Source organism: Trachemys scripta, unplaced genomic scaffold, assembly GCF_013100865.1.
Source record: "Trachemys scripta elegans isolate TJP31775 unplaced genomic scaffold, CAS_Tse_1.0 scaffold_28, whole genome shotgun sequence".
Taxonomy (NCBI): Eukaryota; Metazoa; Chordata; order Testudines; family Emydidae; genus Trachemys; species Trachemys scripta.
This window is the reverse complement of record NW_023260513.1, coordinates 399,994-420,410: the sequence shown is the minus strand read 5'-3', so window position 1 is coordinate 420,410 and position 20,417 is coordinate 399,994. Positions and strand designations below refer to the sequence as shown.

General features: G+C 44.5%; 1 protein-coding gene across 3 annotated transcripts in view; it reads right to left on the bottom strand.

The window, feature by feature from the left end:
- Window positions 1-4,884: 4,884 nt before the first annotated feature.
- Window positions 4,885-20,417, bottom strand: part of LOC117870422 — a 28,715-nt gene continuing 13,182 nt past the window's right edge. Inside the window, exons 1-2 of one of the 3 annotated variants that reach the window (XM_034757560.1) lie at window positions 14,520-14,672; window positions 4,885-6,658 (exon numbers count right to left, since the gene is read on the bottom strand). In XM_034757560.1, coding sequence (XP_034613451.1) covers window positions 5,261-6,649 — 1,389 coding nt within the window. In that variant the 5' untranslated portion in view covers window positions 6,650-6,658; window positions 14,520-14,672 and the 3' untranslated portion in view covers window positions 4,885-5,260. Of the gene's footprint in view, window positions 6,659-14,519; window positions 14,673-20,417 lie in introns of those variants that run through there. The other 2 variants (XM_034757561.1, XM_034757562.1) reach the window with 2 other exon arrangements.

Genomic DNA, 20,417 nt, shown 5'->3' with positions numbered 1-20,417 from the left:
GCATCCCAAGGACTAGCTGTGATCCCCAGGCTAGACTTGTCTCTTCAAATCAACTGTGTTCATGATCTTGTATTCTTGTTACAGCTTTAAACTTGCTAAACAAGCACACTATCCCCCTCTGCTGCCTGAAATTCTCCATTACAGTCTATTGGTGCCTTGTCTACTCTTAATTATTGGTACAGTGTCTCATTACCAAAATAGTGTCTGCATCTTAAATTGTTGCATGTATTTGGTTCCCAAGGTGCACTGGTGTGTTGGTGTTAATGGTTTGAGGCTATTTTTATTGCTAAACAAAGGATATTTCATACAAAAACAAGAGCATTGGTGGTGCAGCAGTTAGAACGGTGCCGTACAAGCAGTTGATCTGGGTTCAGTTTCCAGCCAATGCTGTATCTCTTCAGTTCTTCTGATTTTCAGACTGTAAATAAGATGCAGATTTGTAACAGTGAGGGTAATTGACCATTGGAACAACTCACCAAGGCCTGTGGTGGATTCTGCACCACTCACAATTTTTAAATCAAATTGGATGTTTTTTTCCCAAAAGATCCAATCTACTTCAAACAGGAATTAATTCAGGGAAGTCCTGTGGCCTGTGTTATAGTGGAGGTCTGACTATATGATACTGGTGTCCCTTCTGGTCTTTTAATCTGTGAATATAAGTATTGTCAGACTGAGTCAAACTTGAGTTCATTCTAGCCCGGTGTCTTGTTTCCAACCATAGTGAGCTCCAGCCAGGAGTTACAGAGGTTCCCTAAAAGTGTGTGGGGCCACTGGCACCTGAACTGGGGCCCTTCCCCCGACCCCTTCCCTGCCACTTCCACCCCTGCGCCACCCCTTCTCCTTAAATCTGTGCTCCCCTCCACTGCCTCCTCGCACCATCGCACAACCTTACAATAGATGAAAAGTGATGGGGCCATGGGTTCCTGGCCCCCCTTGTTCCGGTGCCCTTGGCTCCAGCTGTTTCAGAGGGACATGTAAGAAACCCCCCTAGCTGACAATGATGTAATAGCCTGGCCATGGGGGAAGTTCCTGTCCTAACCCCTATCTGTTTGTGATTGAATCATGCCCTGAAGCAGGAGCATGTATAGCCCTGCCAAACTTTTGTGTGTGTTTTTAGTCCTTACTATTGCAAATTGGAATGTTCTCTTTCTCCATATAAACTCCAGTCCTTGTTGGAATACTCCTACGCTCTTGGCTTTAATAAATATCTTGTGGCAATGAGTTCTGATGGCAAATTTTACACTGTGGTTGCCTTTCATTTTCATTGAATGTCTGCTTGTTTTTGTATAGTGGAAAAGGGTGAATTAAATAATGCTACCAGTAAGATTTGACATTTTTAGTATACATTACTATTGTGATGGTGCACTCCATATGCTTTATGAAAATATGCTTATGAATGTGAATATGATGTAACTGGAATATGCTTTATGCAAAAGGTGTCTTGTAAGGTATTACAAAGGTTATAACCTACTGAATAGTTTCATCCTATTTGTATGCATGTATCATTCTTGTATCTGAAGCTAGAAATATGAAGTATAACTCTGAGGTCCTATTGTAATTATGCAAAATGTGGGTCATTAATGGTGGTTTAGAAACTTGATGGCTTCCACTGACTCAGACAATTGATTGTAAATGGCCTTATTTACCTGAAAGCCTTCTTGTGTAGGTGTGGGCCAGCCCATAGGTAATGGGGAATGAGGTCTCTGAGACATGTGACCATGTCACATGATACTGGAATCCATCTTAATCCTTGTACTTTTCCATTGAGAGGCGGGGGTGGGGACCAAGCACAGATAAAAGACTCCCGCCTTGTGCAAAAGCTATAAAAGGGGGTTGGAGCAGGACAAAGGGGTGGCCAGTCATGAGAAAACCCCTGGTTACCACATGAGATGTCTGCTGGAACTAACAAGGAAAGGATTGAGCCCAGACTAGGAAGGAATCTAGTCTGTGAAAGAAGCTTATTGGAACATCTTTGAGGGTGAGATATTACCTGTAATCAATTTCTTAATGTATTAGGCTTAGACTTGAATGTTTTTGCTTTATTTTGCTTTGTGACTTACTATGTCCTGTCTGTTATTACTTGATACCACTTAAACCCTACTTTCTAATAAGGTCTCTTGGGTATGCAATATTTCAAATGAGCTATATAAGCTAATCCCTGACCTCTTGTGTTTGTTCTAGATCTCCAGTCACTTCTCCCCTTGCACCCAGGATGCCGGTTACAATCTGGCCCTAGGTCCTGGGGGACTGGCCACCCCAGCGTTTGAGTAATGTAAGATGGGGCCTTTCTTGTTTAGGGGCCACTGGCTTCAAACTTGCACCATTTCCCTTTGTGGTGTAACATTGTGTGTTTGGGGGAGCCTGCCCTGCCTATGTGGGGGCTACTGAACTAGCCCCAGGTATAAAAAACAAGCTGGTGCATGAACTGATGTGATCACAAGAGAGCACAAAAACCTAACAGAGGAGAACAGGCTGCATTTACCCTGGACAGACTAAGAACTGATGCACCTGTCACAGGTTAATTTCAGTAGGTGTATCTAGCAGCATTGCTATGACCTGGCAGTCAAAGAGCCCAGGATGAACTCCTCCAAGAAATAAGCGCCATCACAAACTGCACCACTTTCTGCTCTAAGTACAAGGTGCATTTCTTTGATCTTGTCCTCTAATGTAAACACAGAGCAACGGGTATGTTAAAAAATCACAATACCAAAACAAGACTCTCCACTGCACATGCTTCTCACTGTCATCACTATGGTGTTGAGAATGGTATAAAAACCTTAATAGAATGGAATAGAGACTACACGTTGGTGTTTGATGCAGGGTCTCTCAGTTTTGGGAGAAAGAATGTGGACAAATTGGAGAGAGTCCAGTGGAAGGCAACGAAAATGATTAGGGGGCTGGGGCACATGACTTACAAGGAGAGGCTGAAGGAACTGGGCTTATTTAGTCTGCAGAAGAGAAGAGTGAGGTGGGATTTGATAGCAGCCTTCAACTACCTGAAAGGGGGTTTCAAAGAGGATGGAGCTCAGCTGTTTTCAGTAGTAGCAGATGACAGAACAAGGAGTAATGGTCTCAAGTTGCAGTGTGGGAGTCTAGGTTGGATATTAGGAAACACTCTTTCACTAGGAGGGTGGTGAAGCACTGGAATGGGTTACCTAGGGACGTGGTGGAATCTCCTTCCTTAGAGGTTTTTAAGGTCAGGCTTGACAAAGCCCTGGGTGGGATGATCTAGTTGGGGTTGGTCCTGCTTTGAGCAGGGGGTTGGACTAGATGATTTCCTGAGGTCTCTTCCAACCCCAATATTTTATGATTCTAAATTTTGACTAAGCTGTTGTAGACAGAAGTACATTCAGAAGCCTTGGTTAATTGGAATCACAGAAGCTTTATCGAATCAGAGCCACTAAATGAGTCACAGGAAAGAATTGCAGCAGAAATGCATCCCAGATAAAAGTCAGATTATGCTCCCCAAATATACGGCAACAGGGAGTCAGCAGCACTTCAAATGGGACTGTACTGAACAGCTGACTCTCAGCCTCAGCCGGTTCTACCCATCTCCCCTCAGGCCCGGGAATGGAACTCAGGAGTCCTGAGTCCAACTCTCCTACTCGAACCACTAGGCCCCACTCCCCTCTCAGACCTGGGGATAGAAACCAGGACTCCTGACTGAATCTCTTGCTTTCACCAGATAGCGCTAACAGTTTATTTTGCAGTCACTGATGTGCTGTATGTGCCAATGCATAAAGATAGCAATCAGCAAATAAAGGAGACGAAAGATCAGGCCAATGATTCTCTTCTTGGCCGGAGGCCAGCCAATTGCTCTGACAGGTGATAAACCATAGGAGGTTGCAGTGCTGTAGGTGTGGAGTTAATTCTTTATTCACCGAAAGCAGCATTGCTAACGGGATTGGTTCTTGCTGTGTCCCTAGCACCGTAACAAGGTGGACAGTGTTACACCAAGTGAAACATCTGAACAACCCCCAGACTGTCAACTCACTGGAAAGCCAATGGATCTTGAGTTGACAGGGCAGTGTCCCAGGTGGAAGCTCCCCAGCAGTAGCTCCGTTTCCCCTCAGGGCACTCTGGTTTCAGGTTTCTTCAGTCTCCATCCCCATCAGAGAAGGTTGGGGTTTCTGGCTTCTCCTATCCCTTTGGAGGAACATGGGGTTCACCCGTGATATACTCTCCCCCAGATTTCAGAGTAGAAGCTGTGTTAGTCTGTATCCACAAAAAGAACAGGAGTACTTGTGGCACCTTAGAGACTAACACATTTATTTGAGCATAAGCTTTCGTGGGCTATAACCCACTTCATCGGATGCATGCAGTGGAAAATATAGTAGGAAGATACACCTCTACCCCAATATAACGCGACCCGATATAACACGAATTCGGATATAACGCGGTAAAGCAGCGCTCCAGGGTGGGGTGGGGGGCAAGGCTGCGCACTCCAGTGGATCAAAGCAAGTTCGATATAACGCGGTTTCACCTATAACGCGGTAAGATTTTTTGGCTCCCGAGGACAGCGTTATATTGGGGTAGAGGTGTATATATATACACTGAGAACATGAAACAATGGGTGTTACCATACACACTATAACGAGAGTGATCAGTGAGAATATTCAAATAAATTTGTTAGTCGCTAAGGTGCCACAAGTACTCCAGTTCTTTCTCCCCCAGATGTTCATCATCCATCCTTGTCCCAGCCGCTGATGGCTTCCTCTGCTTCCCATGAAATTTCCCACTACTTCCTGCTGATGCTTCCTCTAAACAGAGCTAATGCGTCAGGATCTGCATAGACCCACTTCTTGCAGTGGGGCCCATTTGAGACTCTTCATTATGTGTTTAATAGGGGTGATATCTTTGAAGGGTCTTTTGATTGTGTGTGTGTGTGTGTGTGTGTGAGATGAGAGTCTCATCACTTGGGACATTTAAAGCTAGAGCCCTGGGGAAATAGACTGAAGAGAACTTTTCTGTCTTGGTGCCTGATGGGCCTGGATGAGTTGAAACCTGATAGGGCTTCTTTCATTTTTGTGTCCCAAGAAGGTCCAAGTGGAGCTGAATGGAGCTTTTCTGAGGTGAGCTTCGAGAGAATGGCTGGTTGAGATATTCAAGCTGAAATCAAAGCAGAGGAAAAGGGTGGGAATTTTTAATCACTTGATTGTGGATCTTTGCCCAGTACCTGGGACTTAACTGAGACATCATATTCATACTAATCTTTTTATTTTGCAGTTGGCCCCATGAATCACTTTCAGCTTCTCCTTGCTCATGGGTACTGCATGGCCTTCATCTTCTCGATGGTCTCCAGCCCAGCATTTAAGTTCCTCTTGAACTCATTCTTCATCTCCAGCACGAGGTCGGAGATATCCTCCTGGGCCTTAGCACAGCCACTGGCTATCTTAGCACACTCGGAGTCAAAACTGGGATTGGAAGGTTCCATAGTGAGGATTCTTTCTGTGATGCTGACTAGGTTTATCAGATATTTCTCACATACTTGGGTGAATATCTTGGAGAACATGTGCACCAGCTGAGCTATATTGGAGGCATTGAATGCATGAGTGATCTGCTGGATGCCTTCAACAGACGCTAAACATTCCTGAATGTGCCAGTTGAAGCAGAATTGGATCAGGTTGGAGATCATATGAAAGAACTGCATCATCTTATCCCACTGCTGCTCCACCTTCCCCAGGGCACTCTGCCCTTCGTTCACCATCTTCTTGGCTGTCTCAAGATCTTTTCCTCTCATCTCATATTCCTTCATCTCACAGAGGATTTCTGTCCGCTCCTTCATCAGTTCAATGATCTTCTTGACACTTCTGTAATCCTCTTTGTGGGACTGCCTCAGTGCCTCCCCACTCTCCTCCACTTTCGATAATTGTTTTTTTATCCACTCAGTTTTATCAGTCATATCTGAGCCTATGTCATAACATGAAGTGGGACTGAAGTTCAGAGCTTCTTCAATCTCATCGAGGGCCTTCTTTGTCTCCCCTTCCACTTGCATTTGCTTCCACTTAGCGTCCTCCATAGTCTTCCTGACTGACTCCTGCTTGATCTTCACCTCCTTCAGCTTGATCCTCATCTCATCCAGGTCCTTCTCATAACCATACTCGGTATTCTGACAGGCCTGCAAGAGTTCCTTGACCAGGAAAATCACCTCCAAAAACTTGCCCTGCTGCATTGCCTGAGCTGACTCTGTGCACTTCTCTGCTTTGTCCTGAATTTTCTTTATCTTTGTCTGGAGCTGGTTCTTTTCCACTTGAGTATTTTGGAAGAAGCCCTGCATGATGTTTGTCATCTGCTCTGAGACAGACTTTGAATGCCAGCAGATCGGCTGCATGTTGACCTCATTGAAGGCCTCCCATGCTCTTTCACTTACTTGGCGCAAGCAAGCCCTGAAGGATTCTGGGTGTTCGATAGCTTTAAACCCATCTGTAGAGCGGTTCTTATTGATGGAGACATCATCTTTCTGCCTCATGGAGAGGAGTACTAGTTCCCCCAGGATGGCAATGGAGATGGGGGCTGGCATGAAGATCTCCTCCCATTTGGCATCGGACTTCAGCAGCAGCTCAGCCTCCTTCCTCACTTTGTCCGCTTCTGTGATGCTTACCATGGCTTTGGTTATGGCCTGAAATTGACCTTCTGCTGCTGCCGCCATTGTCTAGCCCTATAAAACACAGAAAGATATCACAGACCTGGTGGAGATCCCCCCCACTGCACACTCACACGACTTCACTGTTTGGATCCAGAGAGTGGATCCTACATGCTTCTAAGTCAACTGAGTGTGAGCCATGTCCAGGCATGGTCTCTGGCCTCTCAGGTCTACATCTGGCATACAGACTCTGCTGATATGACTTCTAGGAACTGGGACCCCATAATCCAGCAGCCCTAGGTTCCAAAACCAGTGCTAACCCCCCAAGTCTCCCTAGTAGCTTAGGCATGACCTCCCCAGAGCTCTTGGGGACTCTCGGTTTACAGTTTAACCCTTCATGGACATGTGACAGTTTGAAACAAGTAACTCACAGATTTTGGAGAAGGGCTACTAAACCAAACACATTTTCATAGATTCCAAGGGTAGAAGGGACCATTGTGATCATCTAGTCTGACCAAGGCCATAAAACTTCCTGAGTAATTTATAGGGCAGAACTTGTAGAAAAACATCTAATCTTTATTTAAAAATTGCCACGTTGGAGAATCCATTGTGAGCTTTAGTAATTTTTCAAGTGGTTAATTCCTTTCCCTTTGAAAAATTTTATGCCTTATTTCCAGTCTGAATTTGTCTAGCTTAAACTTCCAACCACAGTATCATGTTAGACCTTTGCTAGACTAAAGAGCTCATTATCTAACATTTGTTCCCTATGTAGTTACCTATAGACTGTGATCAAGTCAACCCTTAACCTTCTCTTTTGAAGCTAAACAGATAGAGCTCCTTGACTCTATCACTGTGAGGTATGTTTTCTAATCCTTTAATCATTCTCATGGCTACCTTTTAAACCCTCTCCAACATCCTTACTGAATTGTGGACCCCAGAATTGGACACTATTCCAGCAGGGATGCACCAGTGCCAACTATAGAGGTAAAATATCCTGTCCACTCCAACACTAGATATCCCTGTTTATGCATTCAAGGATTGCACTAGCCCTTTTGGCCACAGCTTCACACTGGGAGCTCATGGCCATCTGATTATCCACCATGACTTCTAAATCTTTTTCAGAGTCACTGCTTCCCAGGGTAGAGTCCTCCATCNTTATCTTTACCACTGCTAGTTCTGATGGTAGTTTGGCAGCTTCTGTTAGTCTTTGAACTGCTTCCATATTACACTTGTCTACAATTTTTGAGAAGTCGTCTGCTTCAGAGATAAAATGTGCTATTTATTATGTATTTTGATGTGCTGAATTCAAATATGACAATTAAAACAACTGATTGGCTACTGTTTCTAAGATATTTAAGTTTTTACATTTTATGTCTATGTATATTGTGTAGATAGTAGAGTTTTAATCATAAATTGTAAACCTAGGTCTTTTCATGTGTGTATGGTTGCTTTACACGATAATATTTCACCTGTCTTGTTTATGTAACAATTTAAAAATCAGCAAAAGGGTTATATAAATAAAATTTATTATGAAACAAAAGGCAAAAAACTATTATGTACATAGTTTAGTCCTATTCAGTGTCTACTCGGCGCTTGGCTTGTCTCGTATTCATTAAATGGAGCATCTCTTGTCACTGTCCAGCAATAGTCTGCAAGCATTAATGGGCTCCATTTGCCCTGATAGCGTTTCTCCATTGTTGCAATGTCCTTGTGAAATCGCTCACCGTGCTCGTCGCTCACTGCTCCGCAGTTCGGTGGAAAAAAATCTAGATGAGAGTGCAAAAAATGTATCTTTAGTGACATGTTGCAACCAAGGCTTTTGTATGCCTTGTGGAGGTTTTCCACCAACAACCTGTAGTTGTCTGCCTTGTTGTTTCTGAGAAAGTTTATTGCCGCTAACTGGAAGGCTTTCCATGCCGTCTTTTCCTTGCCACGCAGTGCATGGTCAAATGCATCATCTCGAAGAAGTTCACGAATCTGAGGACCAACACAGACACCTTCCTTTATCTTAGCTTCACTTAACCTTGGAAATTTTCCACAGAGGTACTTGAAAGCTGCTTGTGTTTTGTCAATGGCCTTGAAAAAGTTCTTCATCAGACCCAGCTTGATGTGTAAGGGTGGTAACAAAATCTTCCTTGATTCAACAAGTGGTGGATGCTGAACACTTTTCCTCCCAGGCTCCAATGACTGTCGGAGTGGCCAATCTTTCTTGATGTAGTGGGAATCTCTTGCACGACTATCCCATTCACAGAGAAAACAGCAGTACTTTGTGTATCCAGTCTGCAGACCAAGCAAGAGAGCAACAATCTTCAAATCACCACAAAGCTGCCATTGATGTTGGTCATAGTTTATGCACCTCAAAAGTTGTTTCATGTTGTCATAGGTTTCCTTCATATGGACTGCATGACCAACTGGAATTGATGGCAAAACATTGCCATTATGCAGTAAAACAGCTTTACGACTTGTCTTCGATGAATCAATGAGATTCCACTGCTGTAGTCTGGAGCCCAACAGCTCTGCCTTACTCTTGGGTAGTTCCCAATTCCTGACAAGGTCATTCAGTTCACCTTGTGTTATGAGGTGTGGTTCAGAGGAGGAGGATGGGAGAAAATGTGGGTCCTGTGACATTGATGGTTCAGGACCAGAAGTTTCATCCTCTTCCTGTTCCTCGTCTGACTCATGTGAGAATGATTCTGGTGCATCAGGAACCGGCAGTCCTTCTCCGTGGGGTACTGGGCGTATAGCTGATGGAATGTTTGGATAATGCACAGTCCACTTTTTCTTCTTTGACACACCTTTCCCAACTGGAGGCACCATGCAGAAGTAACAATTGCTGGTATGATCTGTTGGCTCTCTCCAAATCATTGGCACTGCAAAAGGCATAGATTTCCTTTTCCTGTTCAACCACTGGCAAAGATTTGTTGCACAAGTGTTGCAGCAGATGTGTGCAGCCCACCTCTTGTCCTGATCTTCAATTTTGCAGCCAAAATAAAGGTGATAGGCTTTCTTAACCATAGTGGTTATACTGCGCTTTTGTGATGCAAAAGTCACTTCACCACAAACATAGCAGAAGTTATCTGCACTGTTCACACAAGTACGAGGCATCTCTGCTCACTTTGGCTAAACAGAAATGTGTCCCTTTGCAAAATCAAACACTGACAAATAAGAGAGCACGACACTGTATGATTTCTAGAGCTGATATAGGGCAATTTGTTCAGCAGAGTGATGTAAGCTTCGTTATGATTGCATCATCCATGACTTCTAGGAATAACATGATGCAATTCATGTCATGTATGACGCAATACCAGCTTCAGATTGCATCATTCATTGTTTTGCCTAAAAAGCAAGTACTGTCCAAACCCAGTCAGAGATTTATTCATAGATCCAGTCAAAGATGTATTTTAGTCATTTCTGGTTTAAATTGAGATCCCTTCCCTCTATAACTCACTTATCCTCCGCCATTCCCAAGTCAAGGGTCGTATATACTGACCCAATAGCATATCTTGAAAACTAGAGCCAATCAACAATTTTAAGCATCATTTTCGTTCTCAGTGACCCAGAATTAGTAAAGTTTGACTACATTTATTTCAGAAGCATTTTGGCTGTAGAGCAGTGTTATTAATCGGCTTGCCAGTTGTTGTTATAAAACCTCTGCGTGACCACACGTCCATGTAGTCATGCACGACTCCAAATGCATATCTGCTGTCTGTATATACAGTGAGCTTCTTGCCTTCCCCCACTCTTAAAGCTTCTGTGAGGGCTGTTAGCTCCGCTTCTTGTGCTGACTTTGATCCTTCCATCTGACCTGACGCTATCACCGTCCCATCACTGAGTACCACTGCCCATCCGGTGTGTGGCACTCCATTTTCATACTTTCTTGATCCATCTACATACAAAACTATATCTGGATTCTCTAATGGCTCTTCTTTAATTCTTCCTAACACTTCCTCTTCTCTATCTATAAGACATTCGTGTACCTCTCCCTCTATGTTCAGACATTCGGCTACATTTATTCCCTTGTCTTTTAGTATGGAGTAGTTAGGGTTTTGCAAGCACAATGTTGATTCCCACTGACTCCTGAGGGCATCTGTTACAGATCTTAGTCGCCCGGTGTTGAGGAGATTGATAAGTGTATGGGGTGTATGAAGCACTAATTTCCCCATGAAAGTGTATGATTCACAAGCTTTCACAGCCCATGTAGCACAATCTAGAGCTGCTATGCACTCCGGTAATCCCTGGGATAGAGGGGGTCTTATGGTAGATAGGTATGCTACCGGACGCTGTCTATCTCCTGAAGCTGAGTTAGTACTGCAGAATACTGGGTCCCGCTATGGCTACAGTAAAGGTGGAATGGCTTTCCCATATTGGGTAAGCCCAGGCTGGGGGCGGAGGCTAAAGCCTGTTTTATTTTTATAAATGCCTCCTCTTGCTCTGTGCCCCATATTACTAACTCATTTGCAGGCTTTCCCCCTCTAGTGAGGTTTTGACTTGGTTCCACCGTCTCTGAGTACTCCGGTATATAGGTTCTACAGAAATTAAGGAGTCCCAGGACCTTTCGGACTTCCTTAACTGTCCGTGGTTTCTTTAACCCTCAAATTGCTTGCTTTCTGTCTATTGTGAGTGCCTTTTCTCCCTGTGATATGTTATGCCCTAGATATAAAACTTGCTGCTGTTGCAATTGGGCTTTCTTCGGGCTTAATTTAAATCCCGCCTTGCGAAGATACATGAACAGTCTGTTTAGGGTTTTTAAATGGTCCTTTTCATTTGAACTGGCAATTAGCAAATCATCCACATACTGCAGTATCACAGTATCCCCTTCCAAAGGCACTTGTGCTATTACCTCTGCCATTGTCCTGTGGAATATGGAGGGAGAATTATGGAACCCCTGAGGTACTCGGGTCCAAGTGTACTGCTGGTCTCCTACTGTAAATGCAAATTTCTCCCAGCTCTCCTTTGCAAGGGGAATACTCCAAAATCCATTGGCTACGTCCAGGACTGAGAATATTAAATGTCCTGGTGTTAGCAAATTAAGAATCGTGGCAGGGCTTGCCACAATAGGATGTGCCTTTGGAGTCACCCGGTTAAGGTGGGTGTAGTCTATAGTTAACCTCCAGGTCCCGTCTGGCTTTCTGACAGGCCAAATTGGGGAATTAGTTGTGGAGGTGGTTTTTCTAATCACCCCTCTAGATTCCAAATTAGTGACTATACCTTTAACTGCCTCTAAGGCTTCCGGTTTAATTGGGTACTGCCTGTGGGCTTTGTGAGTTGGTCCTTCTACAGATATAGGCTTCATGTTTACTAGCCCCCAATCGTGTTGATCTGTTGCCCACACTTCAGGGTGAAGGGAACACAGGGTTTCTACTGGGCTCTCCCCCCACTCTGGTATTATTACTTTATTACTGGCAATTATGGCTATATTTTGAGATGATCTTTCCTGTTTGGACCCTTTGGCCCATTCAATGCAGCTAGCTCTGGGGTTGATTACTCCCCCGAGCTCCTTAAGGAGATCTATGCCGCAAATTGTGTCTCCTTGCTCGGGACAAACCCAGATTTGACTGACTGTGACCATATCCTCGAATTCTATTTCTACTGGCTGGCTAAGGGTTGCTTTTAATCTTTCCCCTCCCACCCCTTCAATCCATATTGTTCTACGGGTGAGGGGGAGATCTTGGCTGGTTATCGATACCGAGGCTCCTGTGTCTATTAACATACTGCACGGTCGGTCCCCCACTCGTGCGTTAAGAAACATCCTGGGGGGTCACCTTCGGTTCCAGCCACAGAGGTCACTGATACCTATTTGCTAGCCAGGAGTTTGAGCAACTCCTGGATTTGTTTATCCTTATCTTGTTCTTGGGTACTAATTGTATCGGTTTTATTTTGCTTGTATGGCCACTGCCCTTCCTTACCCCCTCCGGGGTAGAAGCAGTTGTCCTGTAAGTGGCCGCTCCTTTTACAATTATTGCATGTTTTGATTTTATTTTTACTTTTACAGTCACGTGCCAGATGTCCAGGCTTATTGCACGTGAAGCAGGTAGTGGTTTTGACTGCATGCACAGCTACCACTTCTTCAGAGGGGGCGGTTGCTGCTACCTTCCTCTTTTTTCTGTTTTCTACTTCTGTGGCCCATTTCATTACTGCTGAGTATGTCTCTCCCACTGAGATGCCTAATGCCAGGACTGCTTGGTGATCTGCAGACAGCCCCTCCTTTAAGATTTGAAGGAATACATCATGGTCTTGGGATGTTATATTCTCCAGACCTGAATAAGCTCGGAATGCATTCCATTTCTTTTCAGCATAGGACATGGCAGACTCCCCCTTCTGCTGAACCACAGACTGCAGAGCCCCCCAGTTAGTGGTCTGGGCTCCTAGAACAACAGAGAGTGCATTCCTAAATTCTGTTACAGTGCCTGCGTCTGGGTTTGGGATTCCTGCTGGTTTTTCAGCCTGATTCCCTCCCGCTGGGTTGGGGTTATGATCTTCAGCCCAGCGCCCTGTCTTCCATTTATTATCTAGATTCTCCCACACATCCCTGGGGCACTTGCACTTGACCAGGATGTGAACATCCTTCCTATGGAGGCCATGTATTTCTGTGAGGCCATCCAGCTTGTCCCAGAACTCAGTATTCTTGTTATCACGCTTGAGTTCAGGTAAATCAGACAGTGGTGCCTGTTTTTCCTGGGGGGTGAAGGGAGGTACATTTCAGTTGTTTCTGTTCTAAGTCCCCTTACTGGCTCACTCTCCGCGTTAACGTTTCTGAACCTCCTTAACTGTGTTTTGATTGGAGCCATAGGCTGTACTTGCTCCCCTGGGGCAATTAATGCTTGTGGTGCTCCTTTATTATCTCTGTGGGTGCTTAAATTTGGCCTGTCATTTGAAGAAATGTATGGAGGGGGTTCTGATTCCTCCCCTCTGCTTTGTGCTGCTGAGTTTTCCCACAGATAGTTAATCGGCGGAGCGGTGGGCTGGCATATGCCAGGAGTTTGCTCTCCCCCTCCCAATCTGGAGGTGTATCCCAGACATGATGATTCTTTTTCTCCGGGATCTTTTCCAATTTCCAGACAGTTACATATTTTAGAACATAGGCTCTTATCTCTCAGAGCCTGGTTTTGAGATCTTAACGTTGCAATTTCTTTCTCCTTTATGTTAAGAATATCCAATAAAACTATTACGGCTTTGTCTGTTTTGTCACTTCTCTGATGGTTCCACCAAGTAACTAGATCTGCCTCTGGCCCGGCTGCAGAGTAGTTTGCTTTTTTAGCTGCTGCCTGCCGAGTTTTAACATGTTTATATTCCAAGTACTCTCGAGGACTAATTATTGCCTCTCCTTTTGACGCCATGGGTTTTTCGTCACCCCGGCTGCTGACCTTGAAGGGAACTTGCGTCTTCCCCCCCTAAATGCTTGTCAGCCTTTATGAGGAGTTACTTTTCCCCCTTTTTATGCTATGGTTCCAACTCCCCACAGCCTTGAATTTCATGAGGACGTCTCCCCACCCTTAATACCACGCGCATCTTCAATTACACACACATGCCGGACTTATTGGTTGGAGACTTTGTGCTATTCGAAAGCATGTACATCACATGCCTGGGGGGGGGCACTCCCCTAGGACTTGCAATGTTACGTGCAATGAGGAAATGGACCACCAGTTTGCACTGCCTACCGTTTGCGTACCCAGCCAATCCTGGGCTTAACTCACGGCCAATCGCTTGCTGGTGGGTTATTCAAGTCCTCCGTAACACACCCCTTAGTTGTTTAAACAGTACATGACTCTCTTGCACAAGTCTTCCCTCCCAAGTGGTACCCTTATTTAACCCCACTGCTTTGACCACATGTGTCTAAGGTCCTTCACACAAATTAAAAAGGAAACAAGATGTGTCTGAAAGGGGATGAGAGACTTCTATCCCTGGCCTAATGAGGTGGTAAAGTAAACATACTCACCTCTTTTGGATTTCAGTCTCAGATCCTCAGCCAGTTCACAAACTTGCATCCCGGATGAGCCCCCAAACTGAAGGACATAAATCCATACCGTGTAGAGGTCAAAGCATAGGGGTTTATTACACACAGCGCTGGCGGCGTGTCACCTGGCTTATTAGGCTCAGAGACACTGTCAATCAGTTGATTACAATGAAATATATAGTTTTTCAATGGGCGGGGGAAAGTGACGGGGTAGGCAGTTCCACACCCCGTGATAGGTTTTGCAGCAAGACAAGATAGCACAATAGCCAATGGTTAAAAGGTATCACAATGTCTTCGCCCCTGGTCTCAAGTTAGCAAATTAACATTTGATTAATACTTTGATAAAATGTTATTAGTATAAAATATATATGTTGAATTCTGATTTGGGGTCCATAGGAATGGAGCAACTCCTTTGATTGTCCGAGAGGTACATGTCTAGGGGATAAAGCAAAGAAACAGTGAAAGCATATGAAAATAGAGATTATCTCCTTTATGCCTTAAGGCAGGGCATTGGTCCCTTGGAAGGGAGGTGGAAGGATGCCATATCATTATAGTGACATGTGCCAATATTTCATAAACTCAAGGTTGGATCTGTGGGAAGACTGTTTTCCCTTCAGGAGAAACACAATAGGAACAGAGATCCTTTGTTTAATTTGAAACATTAGATGAAACATAATTATTCAGTTATTGCTTCAACATCTGGCATTTCTACTGACCAAGCAGATCTTAGCAAAGGGAATGTTATCTTGTTTATTCTGCTCTTCTCTTAGCTAATCACTATTTGCATGGCTTCTGGTCTCTAGGCCAAACTCTGGACTTTTGGGTCTGAGAAAGAGCTGGCAAATCCATATACCAGGCCATTATATAACATGCACATGGATTTTAACCCTTCAGTCCCTCCTCTTGACCCTAGGGTTCTCTAACCTGCCAGGTCAAATATACCAATTTTAATGTACTCAGCCTACTGCGGAGTCGCCGATAAAGCACCAGTACCATCAGGAATGTTAGGATAGACAATCCCCACGTAACTTGACAAAATAACATCCAGATCCATCCCCAGGGGACCTTGTCACCTGAGATGGCATCGTCCATAACCATTGCTTTAACCTCCACTGCCTGGTTCCTTGCCTTTGAGTACTTCACATCGGCCTGGTCCACGGTTTCCCCTATCTGAGTGTACCTCAGACGGCCTTCCCCAATATGCCTCTGGGCCTCGGCCACCAACTCCTCGATCTTCGCCTGCAGGGCCTGTAGACCCTCCTCTAGATACTTACTGCCGTAGTGCCATTCCGGATCCCATGTTAGGTTACCTATCATTGGCGGAGTACGGTGGAGCCGCGTCCCGTCAACAGTCAGGGTTGACCTTCGGGGGACCGTCATGCATACGGATGGATGTCTCGAGGGGCAGGGCTTTCCATTTAGCTCGATGGAGTGGTTCTGGGCAGTCACACACCAGTAGGTACCGTTCATCTGGACCAGCTCCGTGTGCGCCAGTTACTCAGTAATGGCCACTTCGAACCTAGACAGATTCGTTAGAACATTATATGGACATGTACACAGAATTTCCTTATCAGAATGGGTGCAACATTCACTAGGATACAATGCTCTCCCAGCAACCTCAGCATATGCAACGCCTTCTATTCTAATAACATGACCCCTTCTCCATACTGGCAGGGAGGTCACCATCCTAGCTTGTTGCAAATGAGGGATGCCTAAAGGTACCAGAAGGCTAAAGAGTATACTGTTACCTGTCCAAACTGGTCTTTGGACTCTCATTGATTCTCTGTTTCCCCATGCCCACGGAGGGGTACTGGGGAGATAGGGTCCCACTACTTCCATAAGGGCTGGATGGACCCGGCCATCAAGGAGATCGGTTACAATTCCTTGTGTGGTGATAGCCAAAGTTTGTCCTGCTCTCCAACAACTTTCCTCCAGTGCCTTTATTTTAGTCCCATTTATTAGCAGGCTGGTTACTTCTTGACCCAGGTATTTTGTTATATCTAATGAGGTGGATACAGAGTTTGACAGATCCTTTAAGCTATCTAGGATCAATCGACTGGCCTTAGTAGTATCCAGTCCTCCCCGGGCATTAGAAATTACAGCGTCAGCCAACCTTGATTCCAGCCGGTCCCTCCTCTCAGCTTGGCGTGCTATGGTATAGGAGTTGCCAACAGAATTACCTGCACCAAACCATCCTACAAGGGTATCTAGTAATCCCCTCTTCTATCTAGTTAAGCGCTCACCAATTTGGTTTGTTAGGCTAGCAATGTTTTTACTCATTTGAGGCCTGACCTTTGCACATTGTCTGTTCACTTCCTCTAAAGGAATACGCACCTTGACCCTGTAAGTGTGGAATACCACCGAGGTGAGGACCAGTAGGGCTGGTCCTATCATTATCAATCCTGGTTTTGGAACAGGGATTTGTTCAGGGCATGACACACAATCGGGTGGTTCCACTCTGTCTCTGATAACCCGGTTAATTGTTACCAGTCGTGGACATTCTAATTTGGGCCATCGTTTAACAAATGTATGCCATGCCTTTGGGGTTACCTCCGTTCGTGCTTTAAGTGGTAAGCCCCATCTTGATTCAGCAGGCCCAACCTTCACTGGTACCATGTCAGTATAATTGGCACATAATCGTTCATGAGTGTTTGGTTTCTTTCCCACAAAGTCCCACACAAATTCCAGTATCGATGTCTGTGTATTTCCTCCCAAGCCATCGTGGCAATATGCCATGTAATTGTGTTCAAATGAGGGATAGCCCAAGACTTTGTAGTCCCCTTCGCTAGTAGTACGCAGCTGTCCCCCTTTAAAGGTAACTCGGACACTGGTTGCATTAAGTATAGACACTGTCCCTCTAAGAGGGCCACAACATCGTCTAAGAGCATCACCCTGTTCAAAGGGGTAGCTCATACACTTCCATGATTCCTTCCAAATGCCTCCATGAATCCATAATCTCTGGTACTTGACATCAGCGGATAACAGGGCAGTCAACTGTTATCAAAATTGTAATGTTACTAGACTCCCTGTTGTTATGAGCATCAGTGTATGATTTTATTTGGACCTTCTTGCATTCTACTGTGTGCTCATGTCCTAACCACAGTGCCACCTTTACTTCTGGCCAGACTTGTTTATTGGCCACTGCACGTGTCTTGCAAAAGCTAAGTGTTTCCTTATTGCGGCAATTAAAGCGAAGCAAACCCGGAGGAGGGGGGTTAGTGACCCATTCCCAGTCCTCCTTTTCACATGGCATACGACTTGCGTCCTTCCTCATGCACCACATGGACAGCAGGAGCCACAGCAGAAGCCTCCCCATGGTCGCTCTGGTTGTCCTGGTCACCCGTCAGTCCTTCCTCTTGTTGTTCTCCTGTAGAGACACCTGTGGAAATGTCGTTAGTATTGACAAACAATTTTAACTGATTTTGGTGACGCCAAAATGTTCCCAATTTCCCCCCAATCTTTGCACATGTATTAGTAGTCAGAAGGACCCTCATAGGGCCTTGCCATCTTGGCTTTAAAATTCCTTTAACCTCTGGGTAAATGCGACACATTACCAAATCCCCAACTTTAAATGCAGGTTTGTCCAGACTGCTATTATTATCCAGCTGGGTTTGATTTTCCTTCACCTGATTGTATAAATCCTTCAACTCTCTGTCCAATGCCTTGATGTAGTTTTGCAGCCTGTCGGCAAAAAGCCCTGACTCCTCCGCAGGGAGGATCACAGTGCTAGGCATTCTCATTGCTCTTCCTGTCATTAGCTCAAAGGGTGTCAATTGAGTCAGCCTATTTGGGCTGCCCCTCATTCGATACAATACCGCAGGAAGCACACGAAGCCCACCCTTCTCCTGTATCCAGTACTGCTTTTGTTAAGGCTGTTTTCATTGTTCTGTTCATTCTTTCCACCATTCCCGAGCTTTCAGGGTGGTATGGTATATGGAATCTTTGCTTTATTCCTAGTGCCTTGCATGCCTCCTTCATTCCTTGCCCTGTAAAGTGAGTTCCTTGGTCAGAGTCTATTGACAGTGGTAAACCCCATCTGGGTATTATTTCTTCTGCTAGGATTCGAGCTACTGTTGTAGCAGTACAATTCTTGGTTGGGAATGCCTCTACCCATCGGGGAAAAGTGTCAATAATTACCAAAATGTAAGTGTACCCTCTGCTTTGTGGCAAGGGTCCAGTAAAATCAATTTGCAAATTTTGCCATGGTCCCTCTGGTCGTGGTTGGTGATTCAGAGGCACCTTTTTCCTTCTACCCACATTCACTTGTGCACATGTTACACATCTTTTGAGAAATTGTAAAGCATCTTTTTTCATGGCTGGCCACCACCAGTATTCCAAGGCGGCCCTCATTTGTCTCCACCCCAGATGAGCTGGAGAGTGGATGGCATGGACCAGTAGAGCTCGTATGCACTCCGGGGCTACCAGCTCCTTCCCCCCTGGCCCATACCAGAGGTGATTTTTATATACACAGCCTTGTTTTTCCAATTTACTTTTTTCTTCTGGGCTTATGGTTGCATATAGCTTCTTTAAATTTACTTCCTCTTCTGGCACTTTAGCTGCACAAATCTTAATAGGACTTGCTTGTGCAATTTCTTTGGCACGTTTATCTGCCCAATAATTTCCTTTTTGTTCCTCACTTGAGATCTTATTGTGGGCTTTTATCTTTACCACTGCTAGTTCTGATGGTAGTTTGGCAGCTTCTGTTAGTCTTTGAACTGCTTCCATATTACACTTGTCTACAATTTTTGAGAAGTCGTCTGCTTCAGAGATAAAATGTGCTATTTATTATGTATTTTGATGTGCTGAATTCAAATATGACAATTAAAACAACTGATTGGCTACTGTTTCTAAGATATTTAAGTTTTTACATTTTATGTCTATGTATATTGTGTAGATAGTAGAGTTTTAATCATAAATTGTAAACCTAGGTCTTTTCATGTGTGTATGGTTGCTTTACACGATAATATTTCACCTGTCTTGTTTATGTAACAATTTAAAAATCAGCAAAAGGGTTATATAAATAAAATTTATTATGAAACAAAAGGCAAAAAACTATTATGTACATAGTTTAGTCCTATTCAGTGTCTACTCGGCGCTTGGCTTGTCTCGTATTCATTAAATGGAGCATCTCTTGTCACTGTCCAGCAATAGTCTGCAAGCATTAATGGGCTCCATTTGCCCTGATAGCGTTTCTCCATTGTTGCAATGTCCTTGTGAAATCGCTCACCGTGCTCGTCGCTCACTGCTCCGCAGTTCGGTGGAAAAAAATCTAGATGAGAGTGCAAAAAATGTATCTTTAGTGACATGTTGCAACCAAGGCTTTTGTATGCCTTGTGGAGGTTTTCCACCAACAACCTGTAGTTGTCTGCCTTGTTGTTTCTGAGAAAGTTTATTGCCGCTAACTGGAAGGCTTTCCATGCCGTCTTTTCCTTGCCACGCAGTGCATGGTCAAATGCATCATCTCGAAGAAGTTCACGAATCTGAGGACCAACACAGACACCTTCCTTTATCTTAGCTTCACTTAACCTTGGAAATTTTCCACAGAGGTACTTGAAAGCTGCTTGTGTTTTGTCAATGGCCTTGAAAAAGTTCTTCATCAGACCCAGCTTGATGTGTAAGGGTGGTAACAAAATCTTCCTTGATTCAACAAGTGGTGGATGCTGAACACTTTTCCTCCCAGGCTCCAATGACTGTCGGAGTGGCCAATCTTTCTTGATGTAGTGGGAATCTCTTGCACGACTATCCCATTCACAGAGAAAACAGCAGTACTTTGTGTATCCAGTCTGCAGACCAAGCAAGAGAGCAACAATCTTCAAATCACCACAAAGCTGCCATTGATGTTGGTCATAGTTTATGCACCTCAAAAGTTGTTTCATGTTG